Source organism: Pangasianodon hypophthalmus, chromosome 12, assembly GCF_027358585.1.
Source record: "Pangasianodon hypophthalmus isolate fPanHyp1 chromosome 12, fPanHyp1.pri, whole genome shotgun sequence".
Lineage (NCBI taxonomy): Eukaryota > Metazoa > Chordata > Actinopteri > Siluriformes > Pangasiidae > Pangasianodon > Pangasianodon hypophthalmus.
The window spans coordinates 10710095-10729841 of NC_069721.1; the positions used below are offsets into that span (position 1 = coordinate 10710095).

At 41.0% G+C, this 19747-nt stretch overlaps 1 protein-coding gene and 1 long non-coding RNA gene across 3 annotated transcripts; one reads left to right on the forward strand and one right to left on the reverse strand.

Annotated features, from left to right (window-relative positions):
* Nucleotides 1-8772: 8772 nt before the first annotated feature.
* LOC113527761 (uncharacterized) lies at nucleotides 8773-11237 on the forward strand. The gene is made up of 4 exons (XR_003402886.2): nucleotides 8773-9072; nucleotides 9246-9508; nucleotides 9616-9662; nucleotides 9821-11237. It is a non-coding gene; the product is annotated as an uncharacterized LOC113527761 (long non-coding RNA).
* A 3608-nt stretch (nucleotides 11238-14845) lies between these two features.
* On the reverse strand, nucleotides 14846-19742 carry foxj1b (forkhead box J1b). 2 transcript variants are annotated; one of them, XM_026915520.3, is made up of 3 exons: nucleotides 18396-19742; nucleotides 17622-18210; nucleotides 14846-16399 (listed from the first exon to the last, which is right to left on the reverse strand). In XM_026915520.3, exons 2-3 carry the CDS (start codon nucleotides 18156-18158, stop codon nucleotides 15587-15589), a joined length of 1350 nt encoding a protein of 449 aa, XP_026771321.1. In that variant the 5' UTR covers nucleotides 18159-18210; nucleotides 18396-19742; the 3' UTR covers nucleotides 14846-15586. The 2 variants fall into 2 exon arrangements, with proteins under 2 accessions (XP_026771321.1, XP_026771320.1); XM_026915519.3 differs by having other exon boundaries at nucleotides 18392-19742.
* Nucleotides 19743-19747: the final 5 nt, after the last annotated feature.

Consider the following 19747-nt stretch of genomic DNA (forward strand, 5'->3'; position numbering starts at 1 on the left):
TCATGGCTCACCGTCTCTCCCGTACCTCCTTCGATAAAAAGCTCCTCTCTGTTGTGTGCTATGTTAATTTCAACCCCCACCCTTCCATTCCCGACTGTAGCACAACACAGCACAACAGAGCCTGTGTTAGTTTAGCCGAAATGGTAATTAAGAGGTAGCAAATGAATATGTGTGCATTGGGCTGCAGGCTGCTGAAGTCGCTTGAGTGCTCTTCTGCTGATGATTACAGGTCTGCAAACAATGCTTCTGTGATGCTGAAGGCTCAAATCCCTCCTCAGGAACAAGTTACTACATTTTCCATCATTTCTTGTCTCGCACTCTTTTACTCTGTTCCCCTCTCCCTTCTTTCCCGCTACTGCTCCATCGTCTCCTTCCCTCTCTCCCAGTTAAGGACAATGGAACAGCTGAGAGAGGTAGCTCGTGCAATCACAGCTTTTAGCAGCTCTATACATCAAACCCACCCCAGCACTACAGAGGAAATTAGCCTGTCTATTCCCCAGCCCCCATGCTCTCCATGCTCTGCCCTATAGAGATGGTAATTTTAGGGTGAGAGGTCCATATCGCAAATCATTGATCAGCATCAAATCAGTGTGCGGAGAGAGCTTCTCTAATCCCCCCACTTCAGGACTACACAACAGCCATTCGCTGATTAGCGGCAGCACTCTGCCGAGGTAGAGATCATTCGAGGCACACGGATGGCCTGGCTCTCTGTGTCTTTTTTGACACTGCCCACCTCACTGACTCCCATTCTTCTTCTTTGTCCACATTTTTGGACATTTTTCCTTAACACATTGTGTCACTAATAAGATGTATGTCAATGTTTTAACATGAGATTAGCTCTTATTCAGCCTCTTGATAAAATGCAGTTAATGAATATCAGAGAATGACTAAGAGAACCTAAACAATTTTGTGTTAGTTAACAAATAATAGCTGTAAAGGGTTGGATTATCATGAACTGGTTATGAGTTTAACAGTTGACCTGCTTGGTCACACACAGGGCATTTTTGTCTTCCAAGCAATCATAGATTAACCAGAATTCCCCTGTCTAGGTCACTGAATTGAAACATGCATACTTTGCTGACCACAGATTCTTTGTGTTACTGCCCTCTTTTGGGGAAGACTAGACATTAAATAGTAGCCTTATTGAAATATAGAAATAATCATGTATCTAGTAACTATTCCTAGATGTGCCCAACAGCTAAAACAGCCTCATTTGGAGCTTTGAGATATGGGATGATACAAGTAGATCTACAGTGTCAGAGAAGCTCCACCTGGATCTCAATCTAAGCACCAGTTCTTAGTTGAAGATTACTAACGTGGAGGAAGTGCATGTTCTGGATGCTGAGGGCTAAGGGACTGATGGGGGAGGCAGCTGAAAGCCGACCCTGAAACTGGACCCAGGCAGCTGCGCAGCAGGTGGTTAGTGGCAGGCTGTCTCCCCTCATTGTCCCTCAGACTAGTGCGTAGGACACAGCAGGCTCCCCCAGAGCTGTACCAGGCCTAGGGCTTGCAGGTAAATGAAGGAGGGTGCACATGGTGGTGGTAGTGGTGGTGGTGTGTGTTTGTGTGTGTGTGTATTTGTTTGGGAGGGGGGCTGTCAACTGCGCACCTGATCTAGCCAGCACAGTCATGCCTCAGTGGAGAGAGAGAGGAGCTTCAGTCCCAACAAGTGACCTACTGTATCTGCCACCTGTGCACTGGCTGCTTGTCATACTGAGGGGCAGAGCACATCAGATAGATCATTAGGCTTTAGTCAAAGCACACTGCATGCGGTGCCATGATGGCAACATCAATGCTTTATGTAAGCTATTAGTAGTCTTAATCTGTTTTACTTTACACAGGTTAATTAGGGATGCATCTGTTTTTTTCTCTTTGACAGTTTTATGATGCATTACTGAAAGTTATCAGGAATGGCTTATGAGTTGGTGCATATAAAATGTCTTACTAATCAAGAACCACACCAACCAGTTCTAACCCTATAATTTTAAGCCATTGTTTTTTAAAAGTAGGGCACGCTGTCATTTCTTTCCTGTGGGTGTTTGGAGAGCTAACAGCCACATTCTGGCCCACGGCTCTTTCATCGCACTACTCAGCTGTCAGCTCCAGGCCTCGGGCTGCTGGAAACTGTCTTCCCCAGCAGTAGTGATCCTCAGCCCTCTCGCTGTCCCCCTGAGCTCCCTGCACTTGCTCCTTCATGACTGGTAGGCTGCTAATTACATCCCCAAACATGTTTGCTCATCACACATGAGCTTAACAAGATCCTTCACAATGCCCACACAATGCTTCAACTCAGAGATGAGAGTGACCCTAATGCAGTGGAGGAGCCTGCCATACTAAAGCATAAGATTTGTTTATGGGTAACAAAGATTTGGAGGCTGTTAATTGTGCTGATAATTAATGTCTTAACATAGTGTTTTGATTTACTGTGGTTGTTAAATTTGGCTAAAAGTCTTTTCAACCTTTTGTATGAATGAAAATCAGAGTACACTTTTCAGGTAATGTTACTGTAGCAGATGTTCCTGAATGACAAGGTCACTTAAATTCGAAGTATGGTGAGTACCTGTGATAATGTAAAACCTTGCCAGCCATGTAACAAATGCAAGCAGTAGCCTCCACTGCCTCTACTGTACCTTGGACTACGGTATTAACCAAGAAGACTGAAATTATTGCAATGCCACAGTATAGAACATAACAGTAGTTTGAATGGAGTGGAAAATATCTATATGGACAAGCGAAAGGAGCCAGTTCCTTCTTGTCATAGATTTGAATAAGATCCATAACTAAAGTGGCAACCTCAAAGAAAGATTTAAATGTTAACTTCACTGTGCTTCTGCACTCTTAATTTCAGCCTCTGCTTTTATCCTCATGAAAAAAAAAATCTATGGTTCCTTTTGGTCCCATTTAGGTTATTTGTATTCCTCATCTGCCTGTAAATTCAATACTAGGTAACGCTTTTATGTGATTAGCAACATTTTAAACACAATACATATATTCTCATTGCTATGATTGGTGAACTGTTTCATATAAAAGTAAAATATATAAAAGTGTTTTATATAAAAGTGTTAATTCAGTTAGTAATTAAATGCTAAAAATTAAATTATTAGAAATAAATCTAATAAACAAGATTCCAGTTTACAATACTACCCTGATGCTGCATTATAATTATGAATAGTTCTAAGGGCAACTTATAGTTAAAATTTCAAAGTAAAGTAATTTCACAAAGTAGTAATATTTTACATACGGAATGCAAATAAAGCACATTTTATGTAATATATCCTGAGCAAACATAACTCTCTTTATAGTACTAGTAAAAAACATTAATCATATGACAGTTTGAGTGTCATGAAAAGTATGACCGCCACTCCTATCCCCACAATAATATGGAGCCTATGTCCTGGTAACAGTCTTGTCCAAACATTTTAAAATAGTTTGTACTACCAATTCATACTTGATTCTTTAAGGAAACGGTCTGTATATGGTCGATAAACCTGACATCAGGAACTGACATTTGAAAGAAGATGCCAGTTTTACTGCCTTTCAGCTTTAGGCACACAATAGCACTATAATGATAGACATGAAAAATAATCCACTTCTGGTGCAATGCTTTTCAACAACCAGAAAAGCCAGGTACCCATTAAAGAGCGGACCCCCCCGACACTGTCCTACAGCATACATGACATTGTTTTAGAGATGGACCATTGTTCCTGCACACAACGTACGTGTCTAATCAGTAAACAGGGCAAGTGTAGACTTGCCCTGGGTTGAGGTATGGCCTCCATCTCAGGTTAGCCTGTGCTTCTTCAAGATTATGAAAGAGCACATTGGAACATAATTTTTTTTTTAAAGAAATTAGAATCACTATGCTCCAGGGGGTCGATCTGGATGAAAGCCACAAACCTTTACTTTCATTAACATTGGTCCTGAGAACACGAGTAGTGATGCAGCACTAATTTTAGAGAACAGCTTGTACTATGTGTAACAATGTTCTTTTTAAAAGATGGCACGATATACAGTGATGTCCATCTGATTTACATTTAGATTAAGAATACTCGTAAAGTAACATTCTGAAGAGCTTCATTAAAGCTAATCAACAATGATAAAAGAGGATTACCATTAAGATTACCACTCGCATAAAATGACAGCTACATGGCTACCCTAAATTCCTCCTACATGTAGATGAGTGTGCGAATGTGTGTATGCAAGGTGCCCTTTTGTAGCCCGGCATGTATTCCTGCCTTGAGCTGTCATGACCCTGTCCAGGATCACAAGATTACAGTAGAGCTCTTTATTGTGTGAGATCTAATATGTTTAGAGTTGGTGAATTTTTTAATTATTAAAGTATCTGTGTGAACCAGTTCTTAAAGATTCTGACATAAAATGTCATTAACTGCCAAGGCCCAATATCACACAGATCCACGTAAAGTCTTCTCAGTAGTTTTTTTTATATATTTTTTATATTTATATTATATTTTCATATTTTTATTTTTTATTTTTTTTGGTTTTAGGGATGGGTTGTGTCCAATTGTTAATAACGTGATTTGGAATGAAAAGGTCTATTGAGGTTGCAGGTCTGTTGCAGTCTGACCTGTGATACAGTCCTTATTTAACACTTATGATAGAAAAATATTTGCCGGATGTTTAGATGTTAGATCTTTTTTCTTATGTGAAAATTTGTCAAAGACGGGGACATGTCTGATGTTTGCATAGGTTTAAAATTAAGAAATTTCTGGTTTATGGTCACTCTTTCTGGATCCACTGTTAGGGAAATGCCAGAATCAATAAGCTGTTTTTCCATATATCTACTTAACTGTAATGGCCCTCTACTGAGTTCTATGACAACAGATGTCATAGACCTCAGTATGATATTGACACTGGTGTTGCCAGTAACCTTTGAATTAGGAGGTTCTTTCGATATAGAGATAAGAAAGAGAAAGCTACTTCTTGCTTCAGCTCTCTGTAAGATTGATATCTATGAGAACTGTAGTCTGTAAATCAGATTATTTTCCACAGTCATTGTTATGTACACTGAGTGTTTTGTGCCTTGGTCGTACACTGACCATCCAGTGAGATCTGGTCTCTGGTTAGACGCCTGACGCTGGCATGATCTCACAAAGGCAGGCTCAGACATGCCCGTGGCGCACCCCTAGGACCTGGGCCGAGAGCACGTCTCTCCTTTAGCAGCTCTTACCCAATCATGACCAAGCACTTTCAGTGCCCTGCCAGTGAAATTACAGCTTTGCTGATTTTCATTAGAGTGCCACTCTAAACAGGGCAATCATGTGTTTGTCTGCAAGGGTGCTCTATCAGCATGTAACCAAGTTCAAATACCTGCTCAACTGACCTCCGGAGATTTCCACATTCTTGTCAGAAGCCTCTGAAAAACTCATCGATAACTTTATCAACAAATGAGTTTCCTCACAGGGCAATACTAAAATAAGAAGCATATCACAAAGGTCTAGTAGTGGGGAAATCATTTTTTGTTCATCAAGGTTTCCAAGTTGTATGACAGTGTTACCACATTGATGCATACGCAAATGCATGTTCTAGAGGCTTCTTCTCAAAGGTAATGCATCAAAAAATAACAAGTGTCCTGTGCTTTTGAAAACCCAACACAAGTCTGGATAGTCACATAAAACTAACGGGCGTGCTATCTGCCGCACCACTGTATGGTAGAGCAGGCATGCATTGTCTGCACTTTAAAATGAGGCTTTTCCAGCCTGCCTAGACTCTTAACAACAGCTTTACAATGCAGCGGGAGCTGCGCCAGTAAATGAGGCTACCGGTGGACCAAACTCAGTCTTGGGAGGTAACTCAGCAGGCCTTCTTTGTCATGCTAAGAGAAGCTAAAGGAGGTCTGAGGAGCCAGGATACACATAAAAAGATCTAGGGATAGTGGACAGGCTGGGAGGCCCAAACGTACAAGGCCAGAGACAGACAGCACCTCTTGTGTCATCACATTATGGTGTTCATTATCTGGAGCCGGAAAAGATTGGAGGAATCTATAATGTCCATTTTTGGACCATAAGAAAATCATTTTTCATTGAATTGTAAAGTACTGCCCCTAGGTGTGAATGAGTGTGTGAATGTGTGTGCATGGTGCCCTGTGATGGACTGGCATCCCATCCAGGGTGTATTCCCAACTCAGGTACAGTGCTCCTGGTAAAGCAGTTACTGAAAATAAATGAATGAATAAACTGTAAAATCCTAACTGTCAAAGCAATAAATTTATATATCTAATTCATTAGTTAATTTTAGGGGCCCAAGCATCACAGGTACTGGAGCCCTGTGGTTTTTGTTGTATGATTTACTTGTACTAGTAAAAATCCTTAAAATTGTCATAGTTCCTTTTTGTTCATTTACCCACTTACCCACTTAAGCACTTACAATGAATCTTAGTTGATAAAGAAAAATGAATGTGATAAAGTTTGTCTGAAGTTTAGTTTATTAATGTGCTTATTTTGTATTGTGATTTTTACTAATCACTATTTATTTAAACAAAGCACTGGGACTTACATATAAAGTACACAAGTAGTTCAAAGCAAATGTACTGCAAGTGTGTTGACAACAACTTAACTGCTGCCTATTACAAGAACAAATTGACTATCCTAACCAACATAGCATAGATCGGTCTGGCTTTTTGTCTCTGATCTCCCTTTTGGTCAGTCAGTTAGAATAAAGAGTGCAGTCTGGCCACTTGCAGCACAGACCTGTCACAATTCCCAATGGGGCACAATTTCACAAACAACAGACAGAGTTAAAATTCCCCAGACATCTACTCCACTGTATACACCATGCCAAATGGACAAAGACAATGATGTGAGTACATGCAGACAAGAGACACGGCATTCACTACAGAAACGCAGGAGTCCGCTCATCCATCAACTTCAGCAAATTAAATAAGTGATTCCTCTAATTCCTTTCCAAATACAGGTTAAACTTCATGAAGGCTTACCATTTAGGTTCTTCTTTGACAAACTTTCAGTCCTTTTACAAACTTTTGTTCATTGTGTCATCCATCACACATCACACTGACCTGTGGCTAAACTACTATGTGATATATTTGGCATGTGAACTATACATTGTATCATTTGTTCTTTGCAAAAGCCCAGTCCTATTGAGGCTCTGCATAATTGGCACTACAAGGAGAGAGTGCAGCTCTGGACTGAGTGTAATCTGGCATAGGATCAGCGTGGCTCATTAAGAAGAACAGAACTTTCTCCTTAGCCAGGCCCAACTGGCTAGTGTGTGAATTCAAACAGGAGTTGCAAAAAGGCTTGGGATGATCAGAAAGTGAAATAGGATGGGTTTTTTGTTTTGTTTTGTTTTGCTTTGCTTTTTTATATCAACTGCTTTAACTGGAACAAGTGGGACAAATCCTCATGACAGAGCAACAAAAGAATGTCTCAGCCATCGGCTGTTCTGAACATCTTGCTTTTGTATCAGATATTCAAATACATCCAAATGGCACAAGCATTTTAAAGCACCTTTTTGTCACATTTTTTTAAAGTAAGAAACAGCTGCTCTCATGCTGTTTGTCTAAAGACAGCTCTTGGAAGGTCTCATCAAAATCTTTAAAGCAACTGTAGGCCTCATGTTTCACTGAGACACTGAGAGAATAGATTTATTGATATATATATATTATAGTGTTTTATGTGTGGATAACTTTAGATGACCAAGAAGACCAGCAAAACAGGAGCAAAATAGCTCCTGTCTCTGTGTCAACACCTACAGTATCACTGTCTCCTAACCCCTACCCATCACCTCCTCGTCCCTTATCCTGTCATTAAGCACCTGTCCAAAGGACCACAGCCTCCAGAGAGACACTGCAGCATCTCAGGACAAACATAAAATAGGCCACGGTAAGGTCTGTGCCAGAGCCCTGGAGATATAGCAGCTCATACCTTTACCCCACCACTGGCTTCCACAGGGATAATTAAGAGGCCATTTAGGTGAATTAAAAAATTGTAATTAAATACTGGAATTGCCTTTCCCTCTGTTAACAGACATGCATGACAAAGAAGATTTATTAATTTTTTATACAAATAAAGAGATAACAGAGTCACAACAGATCAAATTAATGACCCATTTTATATGCCAGCTGCAGACTTAAAGCAGAGAGACTCTGCATTCTGACTGTCTTTTCTTACCATAACTTGTGAGTGAGATGAGACACTACAGATTACGACACGGCCTTACATTATATATCCTTGAGTACACTTGTGATGTGCTCTGTGTTGTCAAACACTATCGATTTAATTATAAACAGTAAAATGTTTAACACATGGCTACACACAAAGACATTTTTTTCATATAGCACTTCCCAACTCTGTGCTGTTGTTCTCAGTAGAGAGCTATTACTCGCCTCAGGCCTCATGTGTCCAATTAGCAGGCTTCAGCTCGTCAGAGGTTTGCCCTACTACTCTACCATGCAACTGTACTGACTGTACCATGCATTTGGATGTCTCTCTCTCTCTCTCTCTCTCTCTCTCTCTCTGTGTGTGTTCTCACAGAGCATTTCTATAAGCTAGAACACTGGCATAGCAAATGTGCACATTCAGTGTGTCTTCAGAGACAACACTGCATGCTTTTCACCCTATTAATACATAGATGCCAGTGAAAGTTTTAGAGGAAATGTGCTCTCTATGCATGGTAATGTCAGGGGTGACTCTGTGGATTATGGACAGGAAGCAGGAAGCAGGCTCATCAAGGGAAATATTGAAATGTTCCACACAGTAAAGCCTCCAGAGAGACCTGCTTGCTCTTAGAGTCCATTGCAGTCATGTACTCCTGATTCTGTATTTGTAGGACATTAACCTTGCTCCTGTTGATGATTGAGGCACTGCGCATGTGTGCACGACTGATTCCCAACCTGCCAGGAACAGGTGTGATCCCTGTGGGCCCAATCAGTTTTAATGAAGCCCTGGTGGTGGTGTTTGCTCTCCCCCTTCTCTCAGGTATCAGCAGGTATACCTCCACCTCCAATCTACAGACTCTCTGATTCAGCCTTCACACTGACTCTGATGCCAATTTTGAAGTCTAATATGACTATCGGCTTACTTTGGGAATGTTTCAGTGAGCAAATTTAAATGTTTGTGTTTAACATCTGCATATATGTTTATAATCTAGAATTTACTATTGAGTCTTATTAGATTTGACATTTCCATGCAGATTCTTTAAGCTTAATGTGGTCTTTTAGAGAATTACAGAGTCTCCTAACACAAGCTGGCTTTTCTCCCAAACTGAAGCTTCCCCGATCCCCTGCGGACTCTGAGCCATGGGGCTTGACCAGGCGCACGAAAATGGGAGCCCTCCAGAGAGTGCATCATGTACTACTGATGAAAGGGATGACATCTTTCCATTCAACAAGCAAAACAACAAATCCTTCTCCCCGGAGTGAAATGGGAATGAGAAAGCCACAGACCTCCTGGAAGAACATGTGCTGCACATTTCCAGCAAAGTTTCCAAACAAGTGTCCTGCTGCATAGACACACAAGGCAACCAAAGCCAGGTTATATATTCCTTCATTACACACTGCCTTCTAGTCAATAACAATATCAGAAATAACAAACCACACTGTTGTATATAAGGTGTTAAGTCAGGTCTCTGTGTGTCTAGGCTCATAAAGGCTTTGTCACCACCTTGTCCATGGACGTAGTACTCAGGTGAGTGATGAATAATGAAGGACAGAAGGAAGCCACTAGAATGGAGGCCGTGTCTCACGTTTCCCCTGAGCAGAGTCATGTTTATGCAACCGTGTGCTAATTCTGCTGCCAGTTAGGGTGAGCGCTAAAGCTAATGAGCTTTCCCTCTGCCTGTGTAGGCGGTGGACAGACTGGGAGGCAGGTGACAGAGTCTGAGCAGGATCTGATTCAAGAGAGCCAAGCTAACACGCCACTGCCTTTAACGAGGAGAGATGGAGCGCAGGCTTACAGAGAGGGTGTTGAATTGCCCTTCACAAGCACTAAATGCGAGGCAGCACACAAAGCCAAAGCATGGCTAATCAAATAAGAGGCAAGAGAAAAGCAAAGGAGTGGAGGGGGAATGAGTTAAAGGGCTATGGATGTGCACATAGCAGAATAAAGGTGGTCACACATAAATGTGTAGTTTACAAAAAGCCAGATTTTTTTCCACTCACCTGAAATGTCAGTCAGAAAATTCCAAATGTTGTCCATTTAGTTGTTAGAGGCTATAATAAAAGAATGAAAGATGCATATGACTGCCTACTAACAAATTATCATAGAGTTAAACTGTGTAGTAATCTCAAATAGAAAAAACTGTCACTATACAAATTACTTAGATGTGTACAATAATATTTTGTCTATTAACTGGAGCCAGAGAGGTGTGTCTTTTATTTTCTGCATTTTCTAGTTTGAACCATCACAAATTGTTGGTGGGTTATGGTTTCCACCATTAATAGTTAAATAGCTTCTTACTTGTTAGCTACATTATCTTTGAAGATAAAATTCAAAATTTGGATGAATATTTGTACAACATTTGACATGACAAATTTGTGTGAATTTGAATTTTCCACTCTTTAAAATAGCATTTGTCCTTCAATGGTTCATAGTAGTTAAATGGCAGAAACAGGAGGTTTCTGTGGCATGAAAGCAATTGTTACAAGTATTTTGGATGGTAAAAGAAACAGAAAAGAGTTGAAGTAGTTTTTTTTTCCCTCATCTGCCTGGCATGGGGCACGGTGTGTGGCCAAGCTCCAGGATGGTGCCTCTTGTCCTGCACACCCCAACATGCTGGCCTCTGGCTTCTCTCTCTCCCTCTCTCCCTCTCTCTCTCTCTCTCTCTCCCTCCACACACACAACCTCCCCCCACTTCAGCCCCAGAGACCTGAGAGACCCCGGAGGAATGCTTTTGAGTAGCCAGCTTGCCAGCCAGCACCCTAGTCTGCAGCCCACTTTATGGCACGCAGAGGAGATGAAAGAGGCGGGAAGGAGTGACATTTAGAAGAACTCTGAGCTCATTCTAAATTCCAATCACAGCTCAATCTTTTTCTACGCAGCAAAATACGCACTGTTGAATTGACACTTTCAGTGTTCATTTAACCACAGATAGACACAAATGAACACTGAGAGTTAATTCACCACTATATGTGGTAAATCAACTTACTGTGGAAGTGAAACCTATATCACAGTTCTCTAATGCTGAAATTCTCTTACTTGTAAGATGAGAGTGCCTCAACTAGTCAACATGCAAGCTGTTTTAGAGCATGTCCACCTATGTCATCAAAGAACAAAGAACAATACATACAAGTATACTTTCTTAATAATAATAATAATAATAATACAACTGAAAAATTACAGTTGATTGCAATAATCAGTGAACAGTGCTAAACAATCTTTTTTCATAGAAAGAAAAACCATACTGCCCACATGCAGCATATTTTAAATGCTCATTTAGCTGAGGAGAGATGGGTGAGCAGAGGCTGTCTGCTGTCTGTGCGTGAGGAAGCATTTCAAAAGGTTCCTAACTGCATGTCTATTCGCTCAGACACTGCTTTAGAGACTTTGTCACAGAGGCGTAAACAGCTGCCCAAATTTACGAGCTTGTATATGTATTTGTATTTGGACAGTTTCAGCACAATAGATATAATTAGCATATTAAAAACGCATAAAACACAGGCTCTGCATTTTAAATGTTGTGCCAACAAAGGGTGGTTTTGTGAAAGGCAAAGTCCTGTGTGAGCGCAATCTTTTTACTGCAGTACAGCCAAAATGACAAGGTTTCTGTTTCTGTGATGAAAGTTCTCAATTAGTTTTTTAAAAACAGTGTTTGAATTAAAAATAATTAAATTCACTGTGTTAAACTGGTTGTTGATAACAGTTTTGGAAAAGATGGCTAATGAACTTAAATTTGAATCAATTCTACTTTAAAGAGAATTCTTTTCTTGGCCTTTAATTCAAGAACAATTAATAAAAGATACTAAGTATTTGTTTTTATTTGTATAATTGATGAACATATTCTAAAAAATAATGATAAAATTATTATATTAAATTAAATCTTGCTTCTAATATTGTCTATATAATTCAACAGTTTTAGATTATTATTAAACACCATTTAATAGACTGAGAGAATAAGAGTTGCATTAAGTTGCACTTGATTGACAATGATGCTTAAAATCAAGCAAAACTGTTTAGAGAACCTTTTATGATTTTATAACATCCACTAAACCTGCCTCAATGATTGTTTTTGAAATTGTGGAAATCTGAGTGGAATAAAACTGTAAGACTGTGAAGGCTGACCTTGATAAGCCCCCAAAACACTTTACTGTTTATATTTAGGATTGGTTGATGATAAGTGATTCAGTAGTTTCTTCAAAATTTATGGATTTATGGCATTATATTTGAATGAATTATATTTTGGCTTATAAGGCAAGGCCATGTCTATTGGATTAACATTAACAGCCTTATGTACTGCAAAAGAGTTGTCAAAGTGATACTTGCACTTAGTGCAGTCTAACCGAATAAATATTTAAAAAAGGTGCAGGAGACAAACATTTTATCTCTTATGCACTAAATGCCATCATCCCATCAGCTCTTCTAAAGAAGTGTCTTCAAAATTACCTTTGCCCTTTAGCCTAGTCCTGTGGGTGTCCCTGCAATCCAGACCAGAATAAAAGGGTTTGTGTGGTTTAGTCAAGCTCTAAATGAGATAAGGACAGTGTCTCAAAATGAAAACTCTTCTCTGAAGTCTGACACAAACTTCATAAAATCTACATTTCCCTTGTATGAAGAGTGACGAAATGAAATGTGTAAAAAAAAAAATACAAAGGAAAATGTGTCTTCACTTTGTATGAGGTGAACATAAAAAAAGTGTCCGTAAATACCCAAATGTACGTACAACACTTTGCATCATTGTTGTCATGTAAGACTGTGAGAAGAATATATCCTCTTTTGAAATTGTTTTAATCTCATCCAGTTCCTTATCTTAACCAAAAAGAAATACTGTTCTACCCATCATCTTACCCATGATATCAGTGAAAAGTAATTTTACTTTCCTGATCATAAAGCTGATGCCGAGTGCAGTGTTTTTTGCGAGCTGAACAGCAAAAGCCTCCCTGTCTCTGTGTGAAATCTGGCTGGCATGCCTACATAACACCTGTAATCAGAGGCTGCCAGCCGCGCCCAGGGGGAAATAAAGCAGCGCTGGGCAGCCCTGCCGTGACAGCAGCCCTTGTTCCTGCTGACAGGTCCGCTTGCTGGGCCTGAGTAGAGACTGTGGCCCGTGTAAATACAGCGCTGAGGCTGTGCCACTAGGGAGATAATGTTATCTGTACTGCCAAGGAGCTCTTCCAGCCCACCTCCACATAAAAATGTCTCCCCCGGGACACGCTCATCACCTCCTCCGCTTCTTTAGCCTCTCCACCCACACCATCATGAAGGCTCTAACTCATTTGTGCTACGTCACCTCCACCAAGACAGAGGGCTGCACATCAGGTTAGTGTGCTTTATCTTCAACCTGCTCATGGCTCTGCAGAGAGCCACACAGTGAGCCAGAAAACACGAATATGAATACTGAGGAAATGCTTCACATGTTGACCATTGCTTTGTTTAGCTTAACCATAGGGAGCTGGAATTAGCATCCCTGCTTCTCCCTGAAGCTCTAGGAATGTGAATTATCCCACAGATCCAGAGGGGTCCCTACAAAGTGACCTCCAGCAGAAGGAGGCAGTGCCAACATGATTGTATAATCCTTTCTTTTTTATCCTTTTTCATTAAAAAGAGATTTTAAAATGTGAAAGTATTACTTTTTGCCCCAAATGCACTGGAATTTCACTGGCAATGTTCTCCATTGTGGGATTTGGAAACTAAAACAAAGGCAGAAACAAAAATAAGTAAATAGAATACTTGCTTCTATTTATATTCCTCCTGTCATTTTTTTTAAGTTCACTACAACACTATCATATCCAAAACCTGAGCCCATTTCAAATACTTATGAACAAGTTCTGTATTGTTCTTGTACTTGAAATTGTTCATGAATGTGATTTGTGAGAAGGTTATCAGTGTCTGAGCTTGCCCAACCATAGTCTCACTTTATGTACCCATAAAGGGTGAAGTTCAGCACAGCAGAGGTCTGGGGGAAAACACCAACTGCATTACAGTTATTTATTCAGTGCAACTGAAAGTCATTTAAAGAAGGCGGGCCAGTCCGGACATGTCCGAAGCATATTTGCACTCTCCTTGTCGATAAGCAAACTGTTCTGTCAGTAAAACGCAAGAACAGATACAGAGCAGGGAAACTGGTATAGCATGATGACCTGTCTGTGGCATCATGTTCAGTTGGAGCAAATGACTCAGGCTCTGTGATCAATATCCAAACAATTAAAATGTAATGAACTGTTTTTTTGAACAGTGGAAATTCCCAAATTATAATAATGTAGTGTTTTAAAATTCACTTTTCAGTTTGATGAAAGTAGATACCCCAGAAAACTGTGATACAACCATAAAAGCGTATAAAGTAGACACCAGTATCACCCACACGTAAAGCTGATACTTTATTTATTTAAATGTCCCCTAAAAGATGCTTGGGTGGAAGAAACATGAGGAGGCCACTGGTAATTGAACCTACAACCTTATAGCAAAATAGTAAATGGTGGATTTCCCAACCTTACAACAAGGGGCTTGGGCTAAATTTTCCCTTGCTTAACCATTGAGACACTTATATAATATCATATTGTTGGAGACTTACAGTAATCCCAGAGACTTACCTTTTAACCTTTTAAGTGTAGTATACACTTGTATATATTTATAATATATTGCAGTATATAAATGTTTATACTGAGTACCAGGGTTGAAACAGCACTGGACAATTTGACATATAATTACTCCACAACTTGTAGAGATGGTTGATCCTTTTATTCAAGTACAGGATATAATTAGATTCAAGTTGCATGTTAGGTAACTCGATACAAATACAAATCTAAAACAGTCCTTGCCTTAACATGATATTGCTCCTAACAATTAATAAAAAATCAGAACAATGGCATTTAAAACAGCTTATGTAAAAAAAAAAAAGAAAGGAGTTGTAAAAAAAATGAAAGAAAAAGAAAGTAACTGCATTTTCTCACATTTTATCAAATAAATTACAAGGTTGATATATAGGAATGAAACTTAAACACTGCCTCAAAGTGCTTGTGCTGGATTTCTGAAAATCTCTGAAAATATTTCTGCAAAGCACTTTGGCTTGTTGCATCCCCTTCTCATCCATTATCTGATTTTTTTTTTTTTTTTTTTTTTGAAGATGTAAAAATATCACATATTCATATTATGACCATATCTAAAATATCAAGTGAACTAAAATTAATATAGATTTAACTTGATTCATCTACATAAAATTTTCCACTACTTTGATATGTTCCACAGTAGTCATTAGCATGTTACTGAATCCAACCATGATTTAAAAGCCTTCAAAAAAAGAATAAGGATAATTATCAACGTTTTAGCATAGATTCTCAGGGAAAAATCCAAAGCAAGTAAAAAGAATAATTACACAGTATTTCTTGAACCATTCCTTATGCTAATGTAGCAAAACAAAAGTCAGCAGGCCAGCAGACCAGCAGTGACAGTGCATGTGTTCAGAGAAACACCTCTCCCCTCTCCCACATAGGCATCTCAGAGAAAAATCCTTCACACAGACCGTAGCCCTGATCCAGAGACAGAGGAATGGCCTGTGCCTCCTCTTTAATCTCCCAGGGTTGCTGCTGCTGAGGCAGGTCTGAAAACAGTGCCAGTCCCTCGTAATATTGCTGATGGGTCTGTATCTGCTGTTGCTGCTGCTGCTGCTGCTGGCGCTGAAAGTCTTCCATGTTACATCCCATCATGCTGCTCATTTCCAAGTATGCACAAGCCTGCTCGTCCTCGTTGCTGTACCATTTGGACACAGTGGACACGTGCTGGTTCTGAGAGGACACCTCCATCTCACAGCCAAGGGAACTCAAAGCAGTGTTGATGTCCAGGTCCTCAAACGTGCTGCCATTTCCACTGAGGACATCATCAAACACTGAGGCCAGGTCGAAATCTCCCCGGAGCACATCTGATGTTTTGATCTCGCTCGCTAACAGAGGAGACTGGGACATTCTCCCCAGCTTGCCCCCTCGTTTGGGACAGGCCTGCTTGCGCTTGCTTCCTGCTACAGGTTCTTGGTAGTGATCCATGCCTGTTTGGGGGTTGCGCTGAGGGCTGTAAGAGGAGCAAGACGACAGAATTCTGTTTTGTCTCTGGGTGCTGAAATTTGTGGCAGGCATTCGCCTTCGTTTGAAGACGCCATTCACAAACATGTCTGCATACTGGGGATCGATTTGCCAGAAGCCTCCCTTTCCCGGCTCATCTTTCTGCCTGGGGACCTTCATAAAGCACTTGTTCAGAGACAGGTTGTGGCGAATTGAATTCTGGAAGAGATTGGGATGATTGAGATTTGTTAATTGAGGAGATATGTATGATTCATTTATGACTCATTTCTTAAAAACCATTTAACCACAGTTGAATATACACAGAAATTCAGGCATCATGTGCACTAGCAGAACGTTCTGTATTTTCTTCATAATTACAATGTGCATTACATTTCTGAAAAATATGTTTATTTATAATGGCGCCGTGCTTCCTTCATAATGACCCCTGTAAGGTCTCATTGTACAGCGTGTCGAGGTGTCCTGTTTCCCTGGCCCACTGTGCGCAGTGGGTGGTGCTGGTGGAGATGAACACTGGGGGAAGGGAGTGTTGTACGTACAGGAGAGCGAATGCTCCTAATGAGGCTCTCTTGTAATGCAGCACTGCATGTTTCTTATGATCAGCTGTGCCGCACTGCCAGCATCTTGCCCCTAGGGGTCCATCATTAAAGAGACAGGCCCCAGGATACACCATGGCTCTTGGGCTTAGTGGGTTCAGGTTCCAGCTACAGTCCCCAGCTAAGGCTTACTTTACCTGAGCATCTTAACACATATCACACTGAACACTGCACAGTCTGAAAGGATGGACTTGGACTGGTGGTCTGGTGGAGTTTATTATTGCTCATGTAGGTGTTTCATGTAGGTTTTATTTTATTATTCCGTACATAGACTATAATAGAGACATGTATGATTCATTTAGGACTCATTTCTTAAAAACCATTTAACCACAATTGAACATACACAAACATTAAGTAAAATTTGGTGTCGTTTTTATTTCTTTGTGTACTACACAAGAATTGAAAACAAATAACAGCCTATATTTCAATTTTATTTTTCCTATATGTAGATTATTACCAAAAGATGAAAGCACACAAGACTATCCCATATAACACACAAAGCCCTGACTAAAGATAAATTAGAATAGAAACCAATTACACTATATGTATTTATACTATCTCTGTAGAGCTGCCTTTATACTCCGGAAGTAAAGTAATATAAATAATGTTACTATTACTACCACACTGGCAATGAAAAAAAAATAGACTAATGGACTAAAATCAGCAGAGCTTTTTTTTTTTTCTCCCGCCGTCTCATATAATATTTATTCCATTAAAAGTAACTACAGGCGTTTATCTGTCAAGCTCTGATGATGAACCACTTGTTGATTGTGAAGAGCTTCTCAACTTCTGAAGTGTAAAAGAAGCACAGTGTAAACGGTATTTACCTGCCAGCTGGGCTCGGCATGTCTGTAGTAGCAGAAGTTCTCGGTGATCCAGCTGTAGATGGCGGACAGGGTGATTTTGGTCTTCTTGCTGGCTTGCATGGCCATGCAGATGAGCGTGGCGTATGAGTATGGCGGTTTCACATGCGGGTTGGTTTTATAATCGACCTCCTCATGCGGCTGAGCTCCGCTGTGGCCGTACATCGGCGTGTAGGCGCTCGCTCCGGCCAGCTTGCTGCAGGAGGCGGCGGGATTTCCGGGTGTGTGTGCAGTGCCCGAGGCGGCCGTGTCACCGGCGGGAGGGCTGGAGGGAGACTCTGTGCCACCCGGCGCGTGCACGAGCTGCTGCGGTCGCCAGCCGAACCCGGGCGCTCTGTCCGGAGCCGCGCTCACGATGGAGAAGTTCTGCAGCCAGTGCAGGCTCGTCAGACTGTCATCAAAGCTCACAGCGCCGCCCGCGTCCTCCTGATCCTCCGGATGCAGCAGCATCCATTTCTCCTTGAACTTCTTGGCGATCTCTGGACTCGTCAACACGGGCATCGTGATCGGGACACGATCGCCTTTTCTTTAAACACGTCTCGGATTTCGGACCCTAAAAAAAAAAACCCATGCACATTACACCTGCGCGTGCAAAAAATCTGAATTTGCATTTTTTTTTAAATTAATAGACTATTTTATTTGATTCGAAATGTATAATTATGCCACATTTCTGTGTGTAGCATTACAAAAAAGTAACTAAAATAAGACAACAGGCATTAGGCTTACTTACTTACCTACCTCGGTGATGGGGAAAATGTGAACCTGTTGCGAAGCTCCTTCCCTGGATGGATGAGTGCCAGTCCGTTAGATGGAGGCGGAGGAAGCGCAACAAGTGCATGCACTCTGAAGGAGACGAGCAGCAAAGCCGGAGTCGTGATGCTTGAAATTCAGTCACTCCATTCTTCTACGAAAGAAATTAGATCCACCTCAAGACTAGCACGTCCAAAGTGTCATGGTCCACAATGCAGGAAACTGAGTCAGACTTTAAAACGGTCGCGTGCGCTCTTCACGGCCCTTTAAAAGCGCTCGCGCTCTGATTGGCTCACTGCGCCGCGAGTGTCGCGTATCGCAGTGTGGAGAAAATACACCGAGGGGAGTGTCTTTACCAGAATACAAGCACAAAAACACAAAAGAGCCCGGGATACTTGGGTAAGAATACATTAGCTGGACAATCAATAGGTTTAATCATTTCAGAATTACAGGTGTAATTAAGCTCGTGAAGGAAAGGAGCAGCTCCTGGGGTTTAACATGATGCAGCACACTGATGCACTTCACTGCAGAGTTACACTGATAGAGTTAAGAGCTACAAGACATATGAAGAGCGATGTCCAGCTGGAGACCAGTACCCACTGTCACAGTTAACACTGCAGGTTGTGTTAATTCAGAGCTGTTTGGGTTCATTCCCGTCACACTACACGTTTGCATGTACTACACCTGCTGGGGTTAAGTCTTCCTGTGTGTGTGTGTGTGTGTGTGTGTGTGTGCGTCAAGCTCTGTTTTTCGACACTACTACAGACTTCTCACATTGCGCGCTATAAGCCGGAGCCGTTGGTGAAGTCACGCGCCAAGCCTGCAGGAAAGGCGCTAAACGAGGCAGCGCGCGCGCAGGCCGCCCGCCACACTGCCCGCCTCTGACTCTGAGGCAGCCTGCTTCCTCTCCCAGCACACCCTACACCCTCCACATGCACTCCACTAACCCCTCCCCACTGCACACGCTCTGATCTGACATTTCATCTTTTATTTTAATCATAAAACCAGTCATGATCACAAAACCATGTATAATGTATGCTTGTTTAACAGACAAGCGCGTTACTAAGGGTGGAGTCACAGCGCCACCTTGCTGCAGTAGACCGTTACTGCTCTCTCCTTATTTATTATACCCTTATTATCTCCTTATTTATTATACCCTTTTATCTCCTTATTTATTATACCCTTTTATCTCCTTATTTATTATACCCTTATTATTCAATTATCCTTTTATTGTCAGCGAGTATTCCTGAATGACTTTCAAGCACACAGTTGTGTCTTTGCTTGATAACTTTAGATTAAATGTCTTTTCTTTCTTTCGCTTCTGAACAAGAAAGACTGTT

Bases quoted from the DNA above. Each gene is read 5' to 3' on its own strand.
- foxj1b (XM_026915520.3), bottom strand. From the start codon at position 18,158: ATGCCCGTGTTGACGAGTCCAGAGATCGCCAAGAAGTTCAAGGAGAAA. The intron at 16,400-17,621 runs GTAAATACCGTT...AATCTCTTCCAG, and splicing joins ATGCCGAGCCCAGCTGGCAG to AATTCAATTCGCCACAACCT.